Raw genomic sequence first — 18,542 nt, 5'->3', positions numbered from 1 at the left:
GATAAAAATTGGCACACATGGTGGAAACGAATACAGGGTTTTGTTGAAACCTTAAAAAAAATTACTAAATTTATCCAACAGATTTCTTTAACTTTGCTAACAACTGTGTGTGTTAGCAATGACTAAATAATATATTCATCAAAAGATAGATTGAACATAAGCAGATACGAAATCACATTCGAGGTGTGAGAAATGCAAATCTATCTTATATGTAAATGTGAAAATATTGTATGTATGTATGTATGTTTGTTCTTTATGGAAATCTACAATTTTAGACCGATCGTCGCCAAATTTTGTAATATACCAAACGGGATGAAGATTGAATCGTAGGATACTTTAAAAGTTCGTCAGACCTGGGAAAATGCCCGAGATGGGCAAAAAACCGTCGGGCAACAATGGTTCCTGGGCCTCAACTGTCACTTTCGGAATGTTTACTTCGGTTACTGTGGTTCCCAGACAATGCGTTTCAGACATGCATATGCCTTTACAATGGTTTGCCTTTTCTTTAATGCTGCCAGTATATTATAGTTTATTCCTTTATAATGGTTTATCTTTTTTTCAATCCTCCCAGTAATTGAAGGAAACCCGGGAAGCGCCGGGTATTTTCGCTAGTATATATACAGTTGATTTTCCGTGTGTAATATATATTCTCTATACAAATCTACACTACACTTTCAGACCGATCGTCGCCAAATTTTGCATACATACGAAACAGAACCCAGATTGAACAACAGGCTACTTTAAAAATTCATCAGTGCTTTGCAAAAATTCGAAAATGGCCTCAACAATGACTTACGCTTACTTTGGTTGCCGTGGTTCTTTAAAAATGCGTTTGAAAAAATTTATAAATGTATTATAGATTTATAAATGTATATATGTAAACCTTTAAAATAAAACCATTTTCGGAGAGAGAATATGGATGATCTATATAGAGACGGTATATGTGGGGAAATCCAGACAGCGCCGAGTATTATAGCTAGTCAATAATAAAGTTATTATCGCGTATACTTACATTATTAGTAAAGTATACGCGTGTCCTTATTGGCACACAGGGCTTGAGTTATGAAGAAAGACTTCATTTTTTGAATATGTTTACATTGGATGAACGCAGGTGTCGAGGAGATATGATCGAAGTGTTCAAAATTTTCAATGGGATGGATAGGATGGACCATGAACTTTTAGTACACCGCCAATCGACTGCTTTTACAAGGGGACACCAGTATCGATTGGTGAGGGACAATGCAAGGTTATGGTGTCGCAGGGAATTTTTCTCCAATAGGGTTGTTAATAAATGGAATAGCTTACCCCCGGAGGTAGTAAATTGTAACACAATTGACACGTTTAAAAAGAAATACGATAAACATGTTGGGGTAAATCGAGAAGCTCGATCCATACTTAGAATAAGACAACCATAAGTATTCTTTATGGGCATTGTATAATATTTTATCATGTGTATATATTGTTTGTAATTTGTGTTAATTGCATTTTTAATTGGGTTGCTGTATTTTTGAAACATATGACATCCATATTTTTATGGGCATCTTTTTATCAGCCACCTCGTTGGGCATTTTGCCTGTTGTGGCGTTGTATTTGTATTTGTAATAATATATTGAATAAAATAGGAAAATAAATAAAAAAATTGAAGCAAAATTCAACGCAAAGATTAATGGCTGCAGACTATATTGAAATATTGAGAATATATGAATTATCCCAAAAAACTAGAGCCAATTCGGCGAAACCGACACCAGTTTTAGAATCAGCAGCGCCAATATACCCTAAAACTGTTAAACTTTCCTTGGGAATATGAACTTTTTTGTTCTTGTTGTTGAACCGTGTTGCCGTTCCGACACTGAAAAATGACCGTGTTTCCGCCAGAATTTCAAGCCAATGGAAACTCCACATTAAAGTAAAGACGGAAAATAACGTTGTTTTTTTAATCCAATCGTCCAGACGAAGACGTAGATAAATAAATGTAAGTCAAACAAAGTGGCCGTGACGTATCGGGAAATTTCTCCGATCCCTTTGGGTATAAATGGAGTTTTATTCTTTTCTTATTAGTATTTTCGACCACAGCATAGATAAAGCCATTTATTTTTTATTCTACTACATCCCATGTTATCTAAAGCAATAAATTCTGTTCTCGGGACTAGAGAAGAGAAATTCATTTAGACTGTTCGAATTCTCCAAGGAACCGGGGGCTTCTCCACCGAGTATCGACAGAATCATTTTTTCGATGGAGAAAGTCGGATCAGGAAATAACAGCACCGATAAGAGAAACATCTCTTTAATTAACTTAGTTCCGGGTATTAATTGATTGCTTGGATTAAGTCGATGAAACGCGGGCCATTAGTTATTGGGACGGAACGCAAAAACACACAATCCAAATAAACCTAAATTACCTAATGACGTACGGGCATTGACCTGATGACGAGTGTCTTTGTACAGCCTTTAAGATATGTCTTTGAGATTAATTAATACTAGCATGTAATCTGAATTCATTAAGAGATGGAAAGACCCACATGATACGAAAATAGGACAGACGTTATCGTGCTTCAAAGGGAATCGTTTCGGGTTTCATTTTTATCCCAGTTCGCCATCTACGTCAGTACAACGAGGGCCAAACTTTCTAGGAATGAAGTGATACCCGGTAAGTGTCGGGATACGATTTTGCATAAAAGACATATAAGTATCTGTTAATTGGGACCAGATTTTATGAAAAATGCCTATAGTTTGGTAAGAAATAAAATAAAATAATGCAGATTCCCTGCATAATATAATTTTTGAATGGAAAAATAATAAAATGTCAAATGCTTTATGATGATGACTTACATACAGGGTGGTTATAAATATATTGACATTACTCAGACGTGAATAGCTTCCATTATTTCTGATGGAAGTATTTCGATGAAACTTGATATATAGGATGTATGGACCAGGGGGGGGGGGGAGGAGGGAAGAAAGATTCAGTAAAGAAAGTTCAATTTCTGACCACCAGGTGAAAATGTGGCGCTTTTTATCACAGTTATCTTTTTACCATGGTCTAAATCAGTGGTGCGCAACATTTTTGAAGCACGACTTCCCCTTTTGACCAAAAAAAAATTATTGGCGACCGCTACATAGGCTGGCCATATGTCCCCCCATTCCGATAGGCCTTTTCGGAACACTCGTTTCGATTTTAATTTGGCGATATTGATTTCCAAAGATATTCAATTTAAAAAAAAAAAAAATATCATATAAGCATTTACTTTGCTTTTCGTTGTACTTAGTGTCCCTTATGCAAGTGCAAGATGGAAGTGCAGCAAGGTGTGTGGTCCTTGATTTTTGTATACAGGGTGATTAAGAAAGAATCACCCGATTTCAAAATGATTCTACACTTGAAAAATTGCTCATAAAAAACGTAGGCACATTCTCCCCCCCCCCCTATATTCACATGTTACTTATCATTTGTGTTTTTAATTTTTAAGAAATATACAATTTTGAAATCGGGTGATTCTCCCACGTACTTTTTTTTTGCTAGGACATCGCACATTCGGGATACTGGCATGACGGAGCCGATATATTGATTATTGTACAAGTAGAATTTGATAAAATCACATCGCATGATACATGGTAATTAGCTCAGCTGAATAAAGGCATTCTAGTATACAAGTTCTAGTATATTTTTTATTAAAAATGAATTTCTTATTTGGAACTTTTTATTTTGGAGAATCTCTCGCTACCCACTGTTTGTGCACCACACTGGTCTAAATAACGTATATACCAAGTTTCAATGGCATACGTCCAGCACAACGGGCGCTACGTAGGTTGAAGTAGCGTCAGCTTAATTATACTGAGACTACTCCGATCAACGGTAAATGATCATGTTTTGGGTATATAAGAGATATTGCGTTTTTTTTGTTTTGGTATTTAATTTTCAATGTTTTATGTTGTCTTTTTCCACTGAGGAGAAACTCCGACATCGATTTAGCTCTTGTCTACGTCACATTTGGGGAAAACCTTGTTGACATCTTGTCATTTCATACATTCACCATTACAAGGTGTTTTCCCTGAAAATCACAGTTCTCATACCAATTTTTTGCAAGTTTATAACCAAATGTATCAAGCTTCATAGCAGAGTATCTAAACATTTGCCCAAAAAAAAAAGTGTTTTTACTGGCGTCATCTGCTGTTGACGTAAATACTAATTTCTGAATTGATACCATATTTTGCCAATATGTTCATCTCTCTTCTTTTGGAGAGATTTATGCTGTAAGTTAGTGTTTTGTGTGTGTGTGTGGTTAAAATTATCAGAATTGAGATCAGTTAGTGAAGTTTGAAACAGTCAAATATTGGTTAATGCAATTTTTTTATTTTGTTCTCGTGCACTTGAATTATGAAAATTTGGGCGAAAAATGGGTAAGAAACACTGGTCTGTTACATCATTGTTGTGATATATGATATATTACTGTATATTACAGGATGTCCTGTAAGTGCGGGCTTTATCTCATCAACCGTTCGTCGTAGAGGTATGGTTTAAATTTAAAAAAATGCTCAAAAAAAGGCATTTAAAATTTACTTTGCACCAGTTTTGAGAGTGAAAATACAGTGTGTCACAAAATAGGAAATCTGAATTTTTATATGGACTCCCCGTTCTCTAACTTTGAATTAGAAAGTTGTTGCCCATACTGCTCCAAAGCTGAGACAAGTGTATCACCTGTATATTCGCTAGGCGTAGATCCAAAGCACAACGTTATGCTAGAAGTATAGCAAAGAATGCAAGAAGGGTACAATATAAAAGATATATACGGCAAGTTTTTTTAGCGTGTCTGCTGGATTTCATACTTTTTCAATAGGTATGCTATGCTATATAGTAAAAAAAAAAAAAAAATCCAAATTTTATATGCAATTTTTACTGAGATATTCGAATTCAAAAATCGGGGAAAGGACAGCATAGATAAGGGAAAGGAGCGTTGTCCGTTAGTTTTTTCTGTACTTTCCCAACCTTTCTCCGATTTTTGAATTCAAATATCTTAGCGAATTTCGCACTTAGAAACATGGAATTTTTTCTGTTGGCCTTGGGAGAAACAAGGCAACAGCTGGGAGGACCGTATGAAAATTTAGATTTTTTTAATTTCAACACACACTGTATTTTTACTCTTAATACTGGTACAAGGAAATTTTCGAACGAGTTTTGAGCATTTTTTAAATTGAAATCGTACCTTTATGACGGACGGTTAATGAGATAAACGCCGCATTAGCACTTACAGGACACCCTGTATATATCAGTGGCTCCCAAGCTATGGGCCAAGAACGCATGGAACTTTCGACGAGTGTTACGGGATACAAATTTCCGAATTTATCTATTCTACTTCATTAACTGTGACGTAGTGACTCGCTAGTCATTACCGGGTGCCATGTTGCCAAGTTGACGGACCATTGCTGCATATTATATTAATATCGGTATAAAATCCTGCACCCATGTACATACTCATTTTCTACAACGACAGAAATTTTACTAAAATTTTCGCAATCAATGGCATTAGTTCAAACGATTCGGTTTAATGGTGTTTGTGTGTATATGTGTCTGTGGGGGGAAATATCATCTTTCCTCACCAACGCCATTAAACACATTTCTCATACCACCATTTAGTCTGCTATTTGAAAACGCGCCACTGGTGCCAAGCCAAAAAACTTTATGAAAAATTTATGAAAAATTACGAGCTATTAACTTCTATTTACTATTTTTTTTTGTCTGTGTGGGGGAAGAACGATGAGAGGACGTGTTGGAAGGGCATATTTCTCTGGGAAATGCCATTCTGGGTTAAATGGAATAAGTTGGGGAGGAGAAGTATAGTGTGTGGGTTAGATGGATAGACATTTACTCTTTCTGGACAACGGCCAGGGATCGTGTGTCGAAAAAAACATATATTAAGTGTTGATCTTTTTCTAATATTTATATGAGGTATAGGTGACGATATGTGCCGAATTTTTTGTTCCCTCCTTCTGGCCTTTATGAATGCCGAGGGGAAAAGTTAACCTTTTCAAAGTATTCATCAGCAATAATAATTCAGTGCCATTCATTAACGATAACCTTTAACGGATCTTTTACCAGGAGAACTTTTCTTTTCACATATTTTGGAGCTTTCACGTGCATATTTTCGAGCTATGATGTGTTTTATGATTGTGAATCTAGTTTTGTCGAAATCACAATGTGTTGAATATTTACAGCAAGTGTTCTTAACTTATGGGTCACGAGGGTTTCCTGACATGGGTCGTACTAACCCGCGTATAATCCGGTTTTGTTGTGCCACTAATTTCGGGGGAGAGGGGGTCTTAAAATTTTTGTCCACATTTCTTTTCACGTTGCTCAGCAGACAAAATACAAATGCAACGCCACAACAGGCTAACTGCCCAACGAGGTGGCTGACTTAAGAACATCATGGATCCCCGAGCCATTTTTTGGTGGCCCTACCTACTACTGCTACACCACAAAGTCAAGATTGAAAAAACCGAAAGATTTCGGTTGTCTGGGCAAAGATGCCGATATTTAAAAAAAAAAACCTGTTTTTCAACGATGGAAAAATTTCCACATCTTAAAAACTGTTTACTCCTTGATGCATTTTCAAAAAAACGTTTCGATTTCAAAACAATGTTTTGATTTTAAATGTGCAGAAAGTACGAATTTTCTAATTATGGATCTGCAAAATGACTACAAATCGTAACTTAAGCATCAATATTTTCACATAGGATAATAATTATGTATTGTTAAAATTTGATCATCAGTTAAAAAGCTGTTTACCAAATTTTAGTGGTTGATAACTGCAATTTTTTTGTACTTTCTGATACTTTCCTTACTCTTAAAAACGACGATAAAAAGTTTCAGATTTTCAATTGAACACCTTGATTCATAGGTTCAATAACGTAATTCCTATCAAGTAATTATATATCTGTGTTGTCACTGCTATGAATTAATGTTATCGTTATTGGTGCATTGTAATATTGTAATATGAGCTAATGCTCAAATAATAAATATTCAATTTAGCTCCCATCAAGTGGTAAACATTCTCGATGTACTCCATGTGAACATTTTAAAATTTCTTTTCTTTTCACGTTGCTCAGCAGACAAAATGTTACCATATCAGTTCGAGACAGAAGTCAAGATCAAAAAAACGGCATCCACAGTGTACTGAAATTACGTCAGAATTTTCAAATCATGTATTTTTGGCCTTCAAAGATTTATTGTATGGCAACTTGATTTAGAGAAACGAAGTCTGTCTGCTTATAGAGTTTTTCCAAACTAAATCTGCTCATGAAAAAACCACAATTTATTTACCTCAACTTCGAATTATCCAAAAAATTTGAAAAAAATTCGAATTCAACAAGAAATTTTAACAATAAATTAGGTATAAAACTTCGAATTGCACTGTATAATACTGATATTTTTTCAATAACGTATTTTTGTTAATGCATATTTCGATTTCAACATGCTTTTTTTTCAAGAATGCTCCGGCAGTAGTCTTGATTTCAACATAATGCTTCTTAAACAGTGCATTGATCCCGAAATTCCTTTAACAATCTTCCTAATACCAAGTGTTTCTGGCTCATTTGCTGAAGAATGCATCGCTCACGCAGCAGCCATGGTGAGGAAAAACCACCAAATAATAACAAACTAAAAACAATCTTTTTATTTAGAGAACTTTCTATCGTATTGACAGTGGTGAGAGAAAAATGTATTTTACACTCGTAATATTTTCCCTCGCAGTTAACACGAGCCAATAAGTTGACGGATCAGCAGAAAGAGGCCAATGCAGACTGATGCCGATTTGTGACGTCAAAATTTGACAATGATTATAAGCAGTGTTCTACAGAGCATTTTAAAAGATTCCAGGCTAAAAGAGCTGAGGACTAGAGCAATTATCATTTCCAATAATTACACTGGACAACAATGAAATCACGTCCAACATCAAAATATAAAACTCCGAATGATTTTGACGTGCTGAATACGAATAGCAATATGAAAACGTTTAATTGGTTCTTATTTTTGAGATATTGCCCAGTAACGTGTGAAAAATAGTGCTTTACCAGCGGTATCTGTGGACAACAATTGAAAGTGCGTCCGACATGAAAATACGAGATTCTGAATGGGTTTGACCTGCTGAGTATGAATATCACGTTGAAAAAGTTCTATCGTCCTTTTTTTTGGACATATCATCATGAAAAGTGTTACAAAAAAGTGCTTTATGAGCGGTGTCTGCGGATAACAGTGAAACTGCCGACATGAAAGTCCATAATTCCGAATGGCTTTACCCTCTTAACATGAATATCACCATGAAAAAGTTTTGAGTTCTGATAGCTTTTTTTAGAGATCTATTACCATGTTGAAAATAAATGAACTTTGCAGTGTTGCAATTATATTTGTGTTTCTCGATTTGCTGACTTTTGATGACAAGGGGGGGGGAAGGGGGTCAAAAATGGCTAAAAATTTGCTTACGTAATACTTGAACGGCCCCTTATTAGAACTGAAATTTCCTGCGAAGAATATTTCGTAAACATGAAAAAGTCTGAATCAACTGCTGGTGAAACCTTCAATGACCTGCGTATAGATAAATGTACTTTCGAAATCCACGGTGTTTTTAATTGGCCGACCCGACTGGCAGACAAACAGTAATAAAAGTAATAGAATGATTTGAATGTTTTTTTGGCACAGATGCATCTTACCTACGGGGGGTTTATACATGTCTGTGTGTGTGTGCGAGTGTAGGCCAAACTTGTTTTTACAGCCCCGAATCTTGAGTAATGATATTAGATTTTGCTGCGGCTAGTTCTTCCGAACTAATCTCGATATCATCGTAGACCACATCGTGCCAAGGACCCTTTCATTTTTTTCTTTATCACCGCCTCGAGGAGTTTTCTGTATTTGTGCCAAGCCGTCCGTGTGATGAGCATAGCATTGGTACATTACTTGGGTTTGTTCGCACTACCCACCCACTTACTTCTCAGTCGTTGTCCGATGATGAACGCCAACAACCATTTTTTTTTTTTGGTGAATTTATTAGATTTTTATTTCAACTATCACAAAACCTTTGTGTTAAAAACCCACGCATTATATGGAGAGTTAGTCGGTTTACTGGTATCTAGACAAAGAAAACAGAGTGCTAGAGAGCTTGATGATCGTTATTTTTATCTTGTGTGTGTGTGTGTGTATGGGTTTCACCCACGCAAGTCTCCTTGGAGACTAGACGTCCAGCGAATCATCTTCGGCCACATCAAAGTCTGAATTCACGCTCGAAATGAATCGTCACTTCATTCTAGTCTGTTTTTTTGATATTTTTACCCACGCGATTACAGCCTTGCGCCGTTGCCTGCTTCCAACTTAATGAATTGCGATCTGTTTTGTTTTTTGCTCTATCTTATACGTGAGAGGCTGTATCATTATATACTGACCATCCAGATGAAATAAATCTCATAAAAAATAACGTATTGAGAAAGGGAGGAATGAGGGAAAAAAAGGGTTTTTTTTCATGGATGGCCTGATATCACTTACACGAATGACATATTTGTGTGGACGTGTCAATTCTTATAATCAAGTTATATCATTGGTATTACTGTAAATGTAGTCTTTGTTTTGTTTTATTCAACGGTGGTGGACATCGGATAACATTTGGAATGGTACCAGAGTAATTGCTGAAGGGTGATTCTTTCCCCTGGAGGCTCTAAAATTGTATCTAAGGAAAAAATATACTGACATTATAAAAGCTTGTGAAAACTTATTCGTACATATTTACATTCAAATACGCAGAACAAGAAATGCTCATAAGCGACTTCTAAAATGGTCTAATTTACTATTTAGATTTTTTTTTCCAGCCATGGCTCCCTTGACTTGGTTATGGTTTTCGCGAGTCCATGTTAGTGATATTAGATGCTGGGAAACAATTTTAACAAACCTAGTAGGCATTAATCTTTTTAATGTATATAAAGAATATCGATAGAATTTGGTATCATTCATAGAATGAGGTTCAAAATTTAAGAATTATATGGTATTGGCTATCTATTGCTTGATGTTTTGGGATGCATGGCCATATCGGTATCAATAACGGAAAAAGTTCAGGTTTGGCTCGAAGAAGTATTGGAAGGGAATTTGAAAACAAAATTTGAATAGTAAAACAACATATAGAGGAAAAGGAGTGTAAAATAAATACTTAAAATAAGCTAATTACTTGCAGAAAATATTGATTAACATTTCTGCAATGTTCTATTCATATATTTTTTTTACTATTAGAAAAGTATTTGTTTTTCGATGTAATATATAATAAAAAGTTATTATTTATTTATTTATTTATTTAAAAAAATAAAAAGCAACAGGTTGAAACGCAACTACTATTATTAGCTTTAAGTAAAAATAAAAATTATCACAGAATACGAATAAATAATAAAATACACAAAATAAAATTACAAAAATTGCATAAAAATGCAAAAACACTACACAAAGATGAGAAAAAAAAATGTGCAATATGTAATCACTAAACAAAAAAATCTTCTGAAATCTGTAATAGATGAATGAAAAAATATGAAAAACTCAAGAAAGCTCTCATTATAAAATTTAGACAATCTGTTTACAGCACAGTATTTATAAATATTAGTATTGATTGACTTGATAGCAAATTAGCAATTTGATCTTGTATTTTGGGCACTTAATATTGAAACTTATTTCGCTAAGAATGGATATGCAATCAATGTAACAGTTCCATGAAAAAAATAAAGAGTAAGTAATCTCCGTTTATGTAAACTAATGACATTGAAACAGTGGCGTAGATGAGTGGTAGATGAAATATTGTTACGAGGACCATGTTTTTCGTAACATAAATACCTTAGAATTACTTTCAAGACTCAAAACTAGAGCTAATTACTGCTTTGAATAATTTCAAGACTCATAATATGGTATGTGTGAAATGGGTTCGAAATGATTGAAGCATATTCCAGTTTAGATCTTATAAGGGTATCAGAGAGGGGTATACAGTATTAATATATTAATATCTCTCGATGTTATTTTAATCAAACCAAGATTATATATGACTCAGAACAAAGATTTCTAATGTGATAAACAAAATTGAAGTTGCTGTTGTAGTGAAACCGGTATAAAACGGAAGATCAAGAAACTGAAATTATTTTCCGTTCAAGACAGGTTTCCGTTTCATAGAGGTGCGCATAAAAATATATGCAGTGATTTATTTACATCGTATACGGAACTTGAGTTTTGAGAGCATCACCCTAACTTCTATAAACCAACGAGTGTTAAACAGAGACATGCATATTATTATTTTGAATTTTTTCATGTTTGTGTTCCAAATAACTATACATTTGAAATTTCATATGTAATGCGCTAATAGTTAAACTTCAATGTAGAACGTTCTTATGAATAGCAATAGAATGAACGCTTACTTTTGTCAAAAGTGAAATTTTTTTTAATTCGATATAATGATATTCTGCGGACCAAGAAAAAATATCGTTGTAGAGGGATTATCACGCGTTATATCGAGAGGTAAAATTATCCTTGCATGTGTGATCGAATTTATGCTGTTGTTGTCATCTTTTCTGCATCGATATTGTTAATACCATCAGAAAATGCGCTTTTATGTATTTATTTGGCGCAAAAAATTGTAATTGATTAATTTATTATAAAAATTCACCAAGATGCATTGCCCCTGTAAGGAAGCTTACCGCATTGTACTTTTGTGTCTTACACAGAAAGTAGTATTAACTTCCTTCACCTTTCGGTGATTTTTTTAGTCCAAAATATTGATGTTACCAGATGCCTTCAAAAGAAGAAGACATCTTCAAAAGAACGCAGGGGGGGGGGGCCCGGCTCGTGCCACCCCCCCCCCCATGATCAAAACAATTTATTTTTTAATGCAAAAAATATTTAAAAAAAATTAAAATATCGGAATAAAATACCTTTATATGTTATTATAATCAATTTCTGTTAATTTCAATGCTATTTGAAGAACTCAAAATTTCTTTTTGAAAAATTCATTGCGACCCACCCTCTAAGTTATATATGGTAACCCATGGCCCGTGGACCATATGTGGTGCTGAGGGTTATCTGATGTGGCCTGCCCCTCAGACCTAATTTTGTAGAAATGAACTAAGCAGCACATTTTTAACATATAATTATGTTATTAATTATATAATTATAATTTAATCACATAAGTGACCCGTGGCACAATTCCAGAGCATTTAAGCGATCCGTGGCACATTTAGAGATTCCTTGAGTGACATGCGGCACAGTTTTAGAGCACTTAAGCGGCACCCAGTGCGGTTCTACATCACTCAAGTTACCCGCGGTCCTTCCCAGATTACTTAAGTGATCCGCGGCACAAATACGGATCAGTTGAGTGATGCGTGACATAGTTCCAGAGCGCTTAAACGTCTCGGGCACATTTCCAGATCACTTGAAGGATCTGTGGGACATTTGAAGATCACTGAAGTGGCCCTATAGAGGACTGATGAATTGGAAGAATGTTGGTTCAAGTGCCCACAAACTATCGGAAGGTTTTTCTCGTTTTTGGCGCACCGAGTAAGAGGACATTAAGAATATTTCATGTTGGGGTGGTTGATGACGTAACCATCATCCAAACTCCCCCTCTCTACCCCTTGTCATCAAAAGGCAGCAAATCGGAAACCCCCTTCCCCCATCGATGCTGACGTAATACTTGAATGACCCCCATTGTGGTACTATCATCATCCTGCATGCACCTATAATAAATGATCACGTTTCGTGCAAAGGGTGCAACAGACATTTAATCCAGTCGGATTTAATCTTCGCCATTCCGTAATCTTCTCCCGCATCGTGCTCATTTATTATACCAATTATTATTAGATATGTGATATGCACGCATCTCAATATCCTGTTCAGTGCTGCTGCTGCCAAAAAAAAAAAAAAAATCTACATTAATTTACCGTAATAAGCCGCTAGGATGGAAAAAGTCCATGAAAATGACTGGAGGTAAAAAAGAATTTCGTGGAAATGTCACTCGTAATGTTCATTCAAAATTAAAATTTGGAGAAAATTAGATTTTCCGTGTTTGTGACTTATCTCCTAATTTTTCCTTAAGAATTTTATAGTTTTATTAATCATCATAATTTTAAGATTTATCAATCATTAAATATTATAAATAATTAGCTTCTTTGAGTAGAAAATTATTATCATTTTTAACTGTATTTTAGAAAGAAGGGCAGTAATACCTCGACTTACGTCATCCGTCTCATGCTAAGAAAAATACATTTTTTTTCTCATTACGTGCACTTTAAGTGAAGTTTGAAGGGTTTGACATCACGGTCTTAAAACAAAAATGCTTTCCCTACTAATTTGGCACTATAACGGTTATTTTTAGCAATTTCAGCCATAATGTTTTCACGTTCTGCATTTTTTTTGGCGCGAATTAATGATGATGTATCGTTTAAAAAAAAATAAAAAGAAGAAAAAAAAAAGGTATGGGTAAAAAATAATTCGATTTTGAAACTTGTTGCCTCATTATTTCAACGATATATCATATGAAAAACTTACCTAGACTTAAACTGAAGAGCCAAAAAACTGGTACAGGCATGCGTATGCAAATGAAGAGATATGGAACCAATGAGAGTACGGCGCTGCGGTCGGCAACGCCTATGTAACACAACAAGTGTCTGGCATAGTTGTTAGATCGGTTACTGCTGCTACAATGACAGGTTAACGAGATTTAAGTGAGTTTGAACATGGTGTTATGGTCGGCGCACGAGAGATGGGACATAGCATCTCCGAGGTGGCGATGAAATTTGGATTTTCACGTACGACCATTTCACGAGTGTACCGTGAGTATCGGGAATCCGGTAAAAAATTAAATCTACGACATCGCTGCGGCCGGAAAAAGATCATGCAAGAACGGGACCAATGACGACTGACGAGAATCATTAAACGTGACAGACGTGCAACCCTTCCGCAAATTGCTGCAGATTTCAATGCAGGGCCATCAACAAAGCTTTGCGCCTCGCCTGGGCCCGACAACACCGACATTGGACTGTTGAGGACTGGAAACGTGTTGCCTGGTCTGACGAGTCTCGGTTCCAATTGCTTCGAGCTGATGGACGTGTACGGGTATGGACAGAACCTCATGAATCCATGGACCCTGCATGTCAATAGGGGACTGTTCGAGCTGGTGGAGGCTCTGTGATGGTATGGGACGTGTGCAGTTGGCGTGATATGGGACCCCTGATACGTCTAGATACGACTCTGACAGGTGACAGGTACGTAAGCATCCTCTCTGACCACCTGCACCCATTCATGTCCATTGTGCATTCCGACGGACTTGGACAATTTCAGCAGGACAATGCGACACCCCACACGTCCAGAATTGCTACAAAGTGGCTCCAGGAACACTCTTCTGACTTTAGACACTTCCGCTGGCCACCTAAATCCCCAGACATGAACATTATTGAACATATCTGGGATGCCTTGCAACGTGCTGTTCAGAAGAGATCTCCACCCCCTTTTACTCCTACGGATTTATGGACAGCCCTGCAGGATTCATGGTGCCAATTACCTCCAGCACTACTTCAGACATTAGTCGAGTCCATGTCACGTCGTGTTGCGGCACTTCTGCGTGCTCGCGGGACCCCTACACGATATTAGGCAGGTGACCAGTTTTTTTTGGCTCTTTAGTGTACGTCGTTAGTGTTAGAACGAATTACTGACATAAGTCGGGGGTATGAATGCATGTGAATCATGTTAGAAAAATTCATTAGAATGCTTCGAAACTAAAATGTCACCATGAATGGAAGACGCAAGTCAAAAATTAACTTCAAACCTGCGTAAGATATTTATTTTATTGTGCGAGATTACGGTAATGTCTTAGTATGTATTCTTTTCCTTAGGCAGTCATAAATGCTTTAACTTAATTGCTCCGTATAAATCGTCTTGTGTCCAGACGCTTACAGTTTCCTCAACGTATATGTATCTGCCATCTGTGATAAATACAAGGGAACTGTGTTCAAGTGCATCTGAGATAAAAGTGAGGGACTGTTCAATGTATATGGCGAAATGAACAATTAGGTAGATTGTCCAACTAATCTTGAACAAATCTCTGTGAGGCCATCTATCCCCCAATAAAAGAGATACATAGTCATGTTACTTATCCCATAAAGACGGCACCAATCACAATCTATCGGGATTAGTCGTACGAATACGAGGCTTAGTTAATCGTTTTAGCGCACTTGCAAACTTGAACATTTAATAAATCTTAATTACTGGTGTCCAAGTTTACTGCGTGAAGCAAAATTTTTGGGAGGATGGAAATATAGAACAACATATTATATATGTATTTAGAATGTTTTTGCAGCTTGTCGTCACAAACGCCCCTCTTGAAAATTTCAGAATTCCTTTTTGTGACTTTTATACTTATAATATCGTATAATGTTTTATTCCCATTTATATGATGGAAATTTTTTTTGTAAACTTTAATAATTAACTTTTAATTAATTTTACTTTTATGTCTATTACAGCATGACTTGACTCCTCCGAGACAGGTCATACATTTAAAGAAAACCAGTAACAATAAGGGTTGGGAGAGATCCAGAGACCTACGACGCACAACAACACCAACAACAGCTGTGGCAGGCTATCAATGGCCCCCGGGGAATCGGACCCGCGGGAAGAGAGGCAGGCCCGTTCCCTGGCTCTAGAAAAAGCCTACGTTCACGACGTCTACGACCAGATCGCACCGCATTTCACGGATACTCAGTACAGAGCCTGGCCTAGGGTGAAACAGTTCCTTCTTGACCTTGAACCCGCGAGCCTAGTAGCGGATGTCGGTGAGTATGATGCTGACTAATTTATGATAATTACTGAAAATGATTCTGAATGGACCGTGCAATTGGGGGGGGGGGGTGACATTGTATCACCGACACGGCCGCAAGTTTAAATGTGAATACGTCTATTACAGCTCGTTTCAGTGTAGGATTACCAGACGTCCTCCTACGTTTTGGAAAATTCACTCTTTTGCTCTTCTTTTCGGGTTTCTGGAATTATTCCTCCTTTTTTCCGGGGGAAAATTTGTTTTCACTCTGAAATATATGTATCTCTTAATTGATATGAGAGCTTTTGTGTGTGTGTGTGTGTTTTTTTTCAACGCGTCATGCACTTTGACCAATCCATGTAGAAATTCCTAGAATATAAGAGCCCAAGTTGCGTCCAAATAGGGCAAATGCTGTTCTAACCATGTCCTAGCTTGCTCCTGGATGATATTAAAAAAACACAGTCTAAACAACAGCTCTTGCAGTAGAAAACTGCAATATACATTTTGAGAATACTATTGTTTGCTCACCAACGGTAGATGCCGTGTTCTGAACTAGAGAAGAGGGGGAGGGGGTAGGGGTAACCTCTTCTATTCAGGAAAAAAAGAAAATAGGATGCAAATATATAACACTGATTCCTGTATGATACATCCCTTCTGGCAAAAAAGAACAAACAAAACAATGCTTTCGAAAGAAAAAGAGGAACCTTCTGAGGATAGAGCTTCACAGGACTGCGAGAGCTGTTTTTCCCGAAAGGCCAATAAATGTAACAAAAGACAAAATACTTGGCCGAAGGAAAACTCCCCATGCTCCAGACAACAATAAAACTGATCAGACAGTGGAGAAATTCCATTATAACCGAACGGAGACGGATCGTTATTTGTCCTTTTGTTTCCTGTTTTTGGATTTTTTTCAGCAGTTCTGTTTTAGTTGTCGAAAATTTTTGTGGTGACCGGCATTTTTTGTCAGTATAGTTGCGTAAATCTGTTGCGAAAAGTAGGAAAAGCGACATTACTAAGGATGCGTATGCAATCGTCCTCCTTTCTCAGTTTTAGAATCTGGTAATTATTTTTCAGTGTAACTGAGGCCTATATCTGGTAACCGAACCAGAAAAAAACATATTCGTATCAATGGGATATGGTTCAATTTTTACGAGATTTATACGTAAATACAGCGAAAACGTATATCGTTCTACATACTTCTCGAGATGCTTCTTCTTTTTCAGATCTACTTCTTGAACTTTTAAAGTACGGAGTACGTGTCGAAAGTATATGACATAATTCAAAAACATTAATTAATTAAATCAATCTATTCGTACACGAGAGTTTAGTCTGAAGTGAAATGCATGATATATTCGAGTTTTCTTAAGGATAAAAAATAACTAAAAGTTTCATACATAGATAGCGCTGCGTCAAAGACAAAAAATTGTTGACACGCAACATAAGGCACGTTTACACGCGTCAAGTGTAGTTACTGAATTTTAAGTCGTCAAGAGCACAGAAAATTGTCGCAACGTAAGTCACCAACTTGTCGATTCTAATTGAATAATACAAAGCAGCGCCTACAGGCACTGCTATGCGTAAGGCCCATGTATAAGCATAGGACCGAAAAAAAACGGACACCGGCTTATCTTCTTGAATACTTAATAACTTGACAACTCATCAACTAAACGGCGTGTAAACGTCGGCCATTTTTTCATACATTTGAAACTATGGCTACTTGAAATTTAATTAACTAATAAACTACTTGTAAACAGGTCAGTGAATAGGAGTAAACATTTACTCAAACAGTCCATGCATTTGCCAACGTAGATAAGGTAGAGGTAGTCTCCTAACTTCGCATGTGTGTGCTTAAAGTTCCTTCCCCACCCACAAACTACGTGCGCGTGCGCTAATAACGCTTTTTTTAACGTTAGTGATTCAGCTTTTAAAATGCGTCGGAGGATTTTCGTAAACGACTAGAAATGCGTGGGTGGCTTGCGTAACTTTTGATATGTTGATGGGAACTCTGGAAATGTGTGGGAGATGTGTGTAACCATTGAAATGCGTGGAATGTTTGTGAAGACCTAGAAAAGTGAGGGAACCGTGAGTATGAATAGAAATGCGCAGGAGGCGTTCAAATATCTCAAAATGTATCAGAAGGGTTCGCACTGCTGGAAGTGATAGCGTTTCCTAGAAATGAGTAGGAGTCGTACATTCTACTAAAAATGGAGTGGAGGCGTTCGTACTTGACTGAACGCATCAAGGCCCCAAGGTCAAGTGATGATCTTAGACCCCCACTGCACTACAAGACCGAAAGAGTATCTATCTATGAATTTAATTTTTATTATCGGAAGTCATAGTACAGATTTTGTTAAATCTTATTACCAAATTATTGAAAATCGTTCAAAAACAATTTTTTACTACTGAATTATTCAGTATAAAACACTTTAAATTTTCTCATTCAGAACTCTAATGAAATCAATTGATGAATTTCACGCCAAGACCGATTGATATCTGCTCACCACTATAGTAAGGTCTTTTTTTTTTTTCAATAATTTTCGCATTGCAGTGAATCGATTACACGGGCTTTACAGGGATAGATACAAATTCCAATTCAATACAGGGCATTAATAAAATAAGTTGGTCTGTTCAGATTATCTGCAGATACATTAAATTGATTTTTCTTGTTTGCACAAATACTATTTTAAAAAGAAATGAGCAGAATTTGTCCACTATAAAATAATTACAAGAAATTCC

General features: G+C 36.4%; 1 protein-coding gene across 1 annotated transcript in view; it reads left to right on the top strand.

Moving 5' to 3' along the window:
- LOC149088649 (uncharacterized) overlaps positions 1–18,542 on the top strand; it is a 74,903-nt gene that overhangs the window by 25,589 nt on the left and 30,772 nt on the right. Inside the window, exon 2 of the mRNA XM_089248460.1 lies at positions 15,514–15,822. Coding sequence (XP_089104586.1) covers positions 15,636–15,822 — 187 coding nt within the window. The 5' untranslated portion in view covers positions 15,514–15,635. The remainder of the gene's footprint in view (positions 1–15,513; positions 15,823–18,542) is intronic.

Source organism: Pholcus phalangioides, unplaced genomic scaffold (genome assembly GCF_987345545.1).
Source record: "Pholcus phalangioides strain wild (caught in Gottingen) unplaced genomic scaffold, Ppha-v1.0 ptg000003l_1, whole genome shotgun sequence".
Taxonomy (NCBI): Eukaryota; Metazoa; Arthropoda; class Arachnida; order Araneae; family Pholcidae; genus Pholcus; species Pholcus phalangioides.
This window is presented reverse-complemented; position numbering and strand designations above follow the sequence as displayed.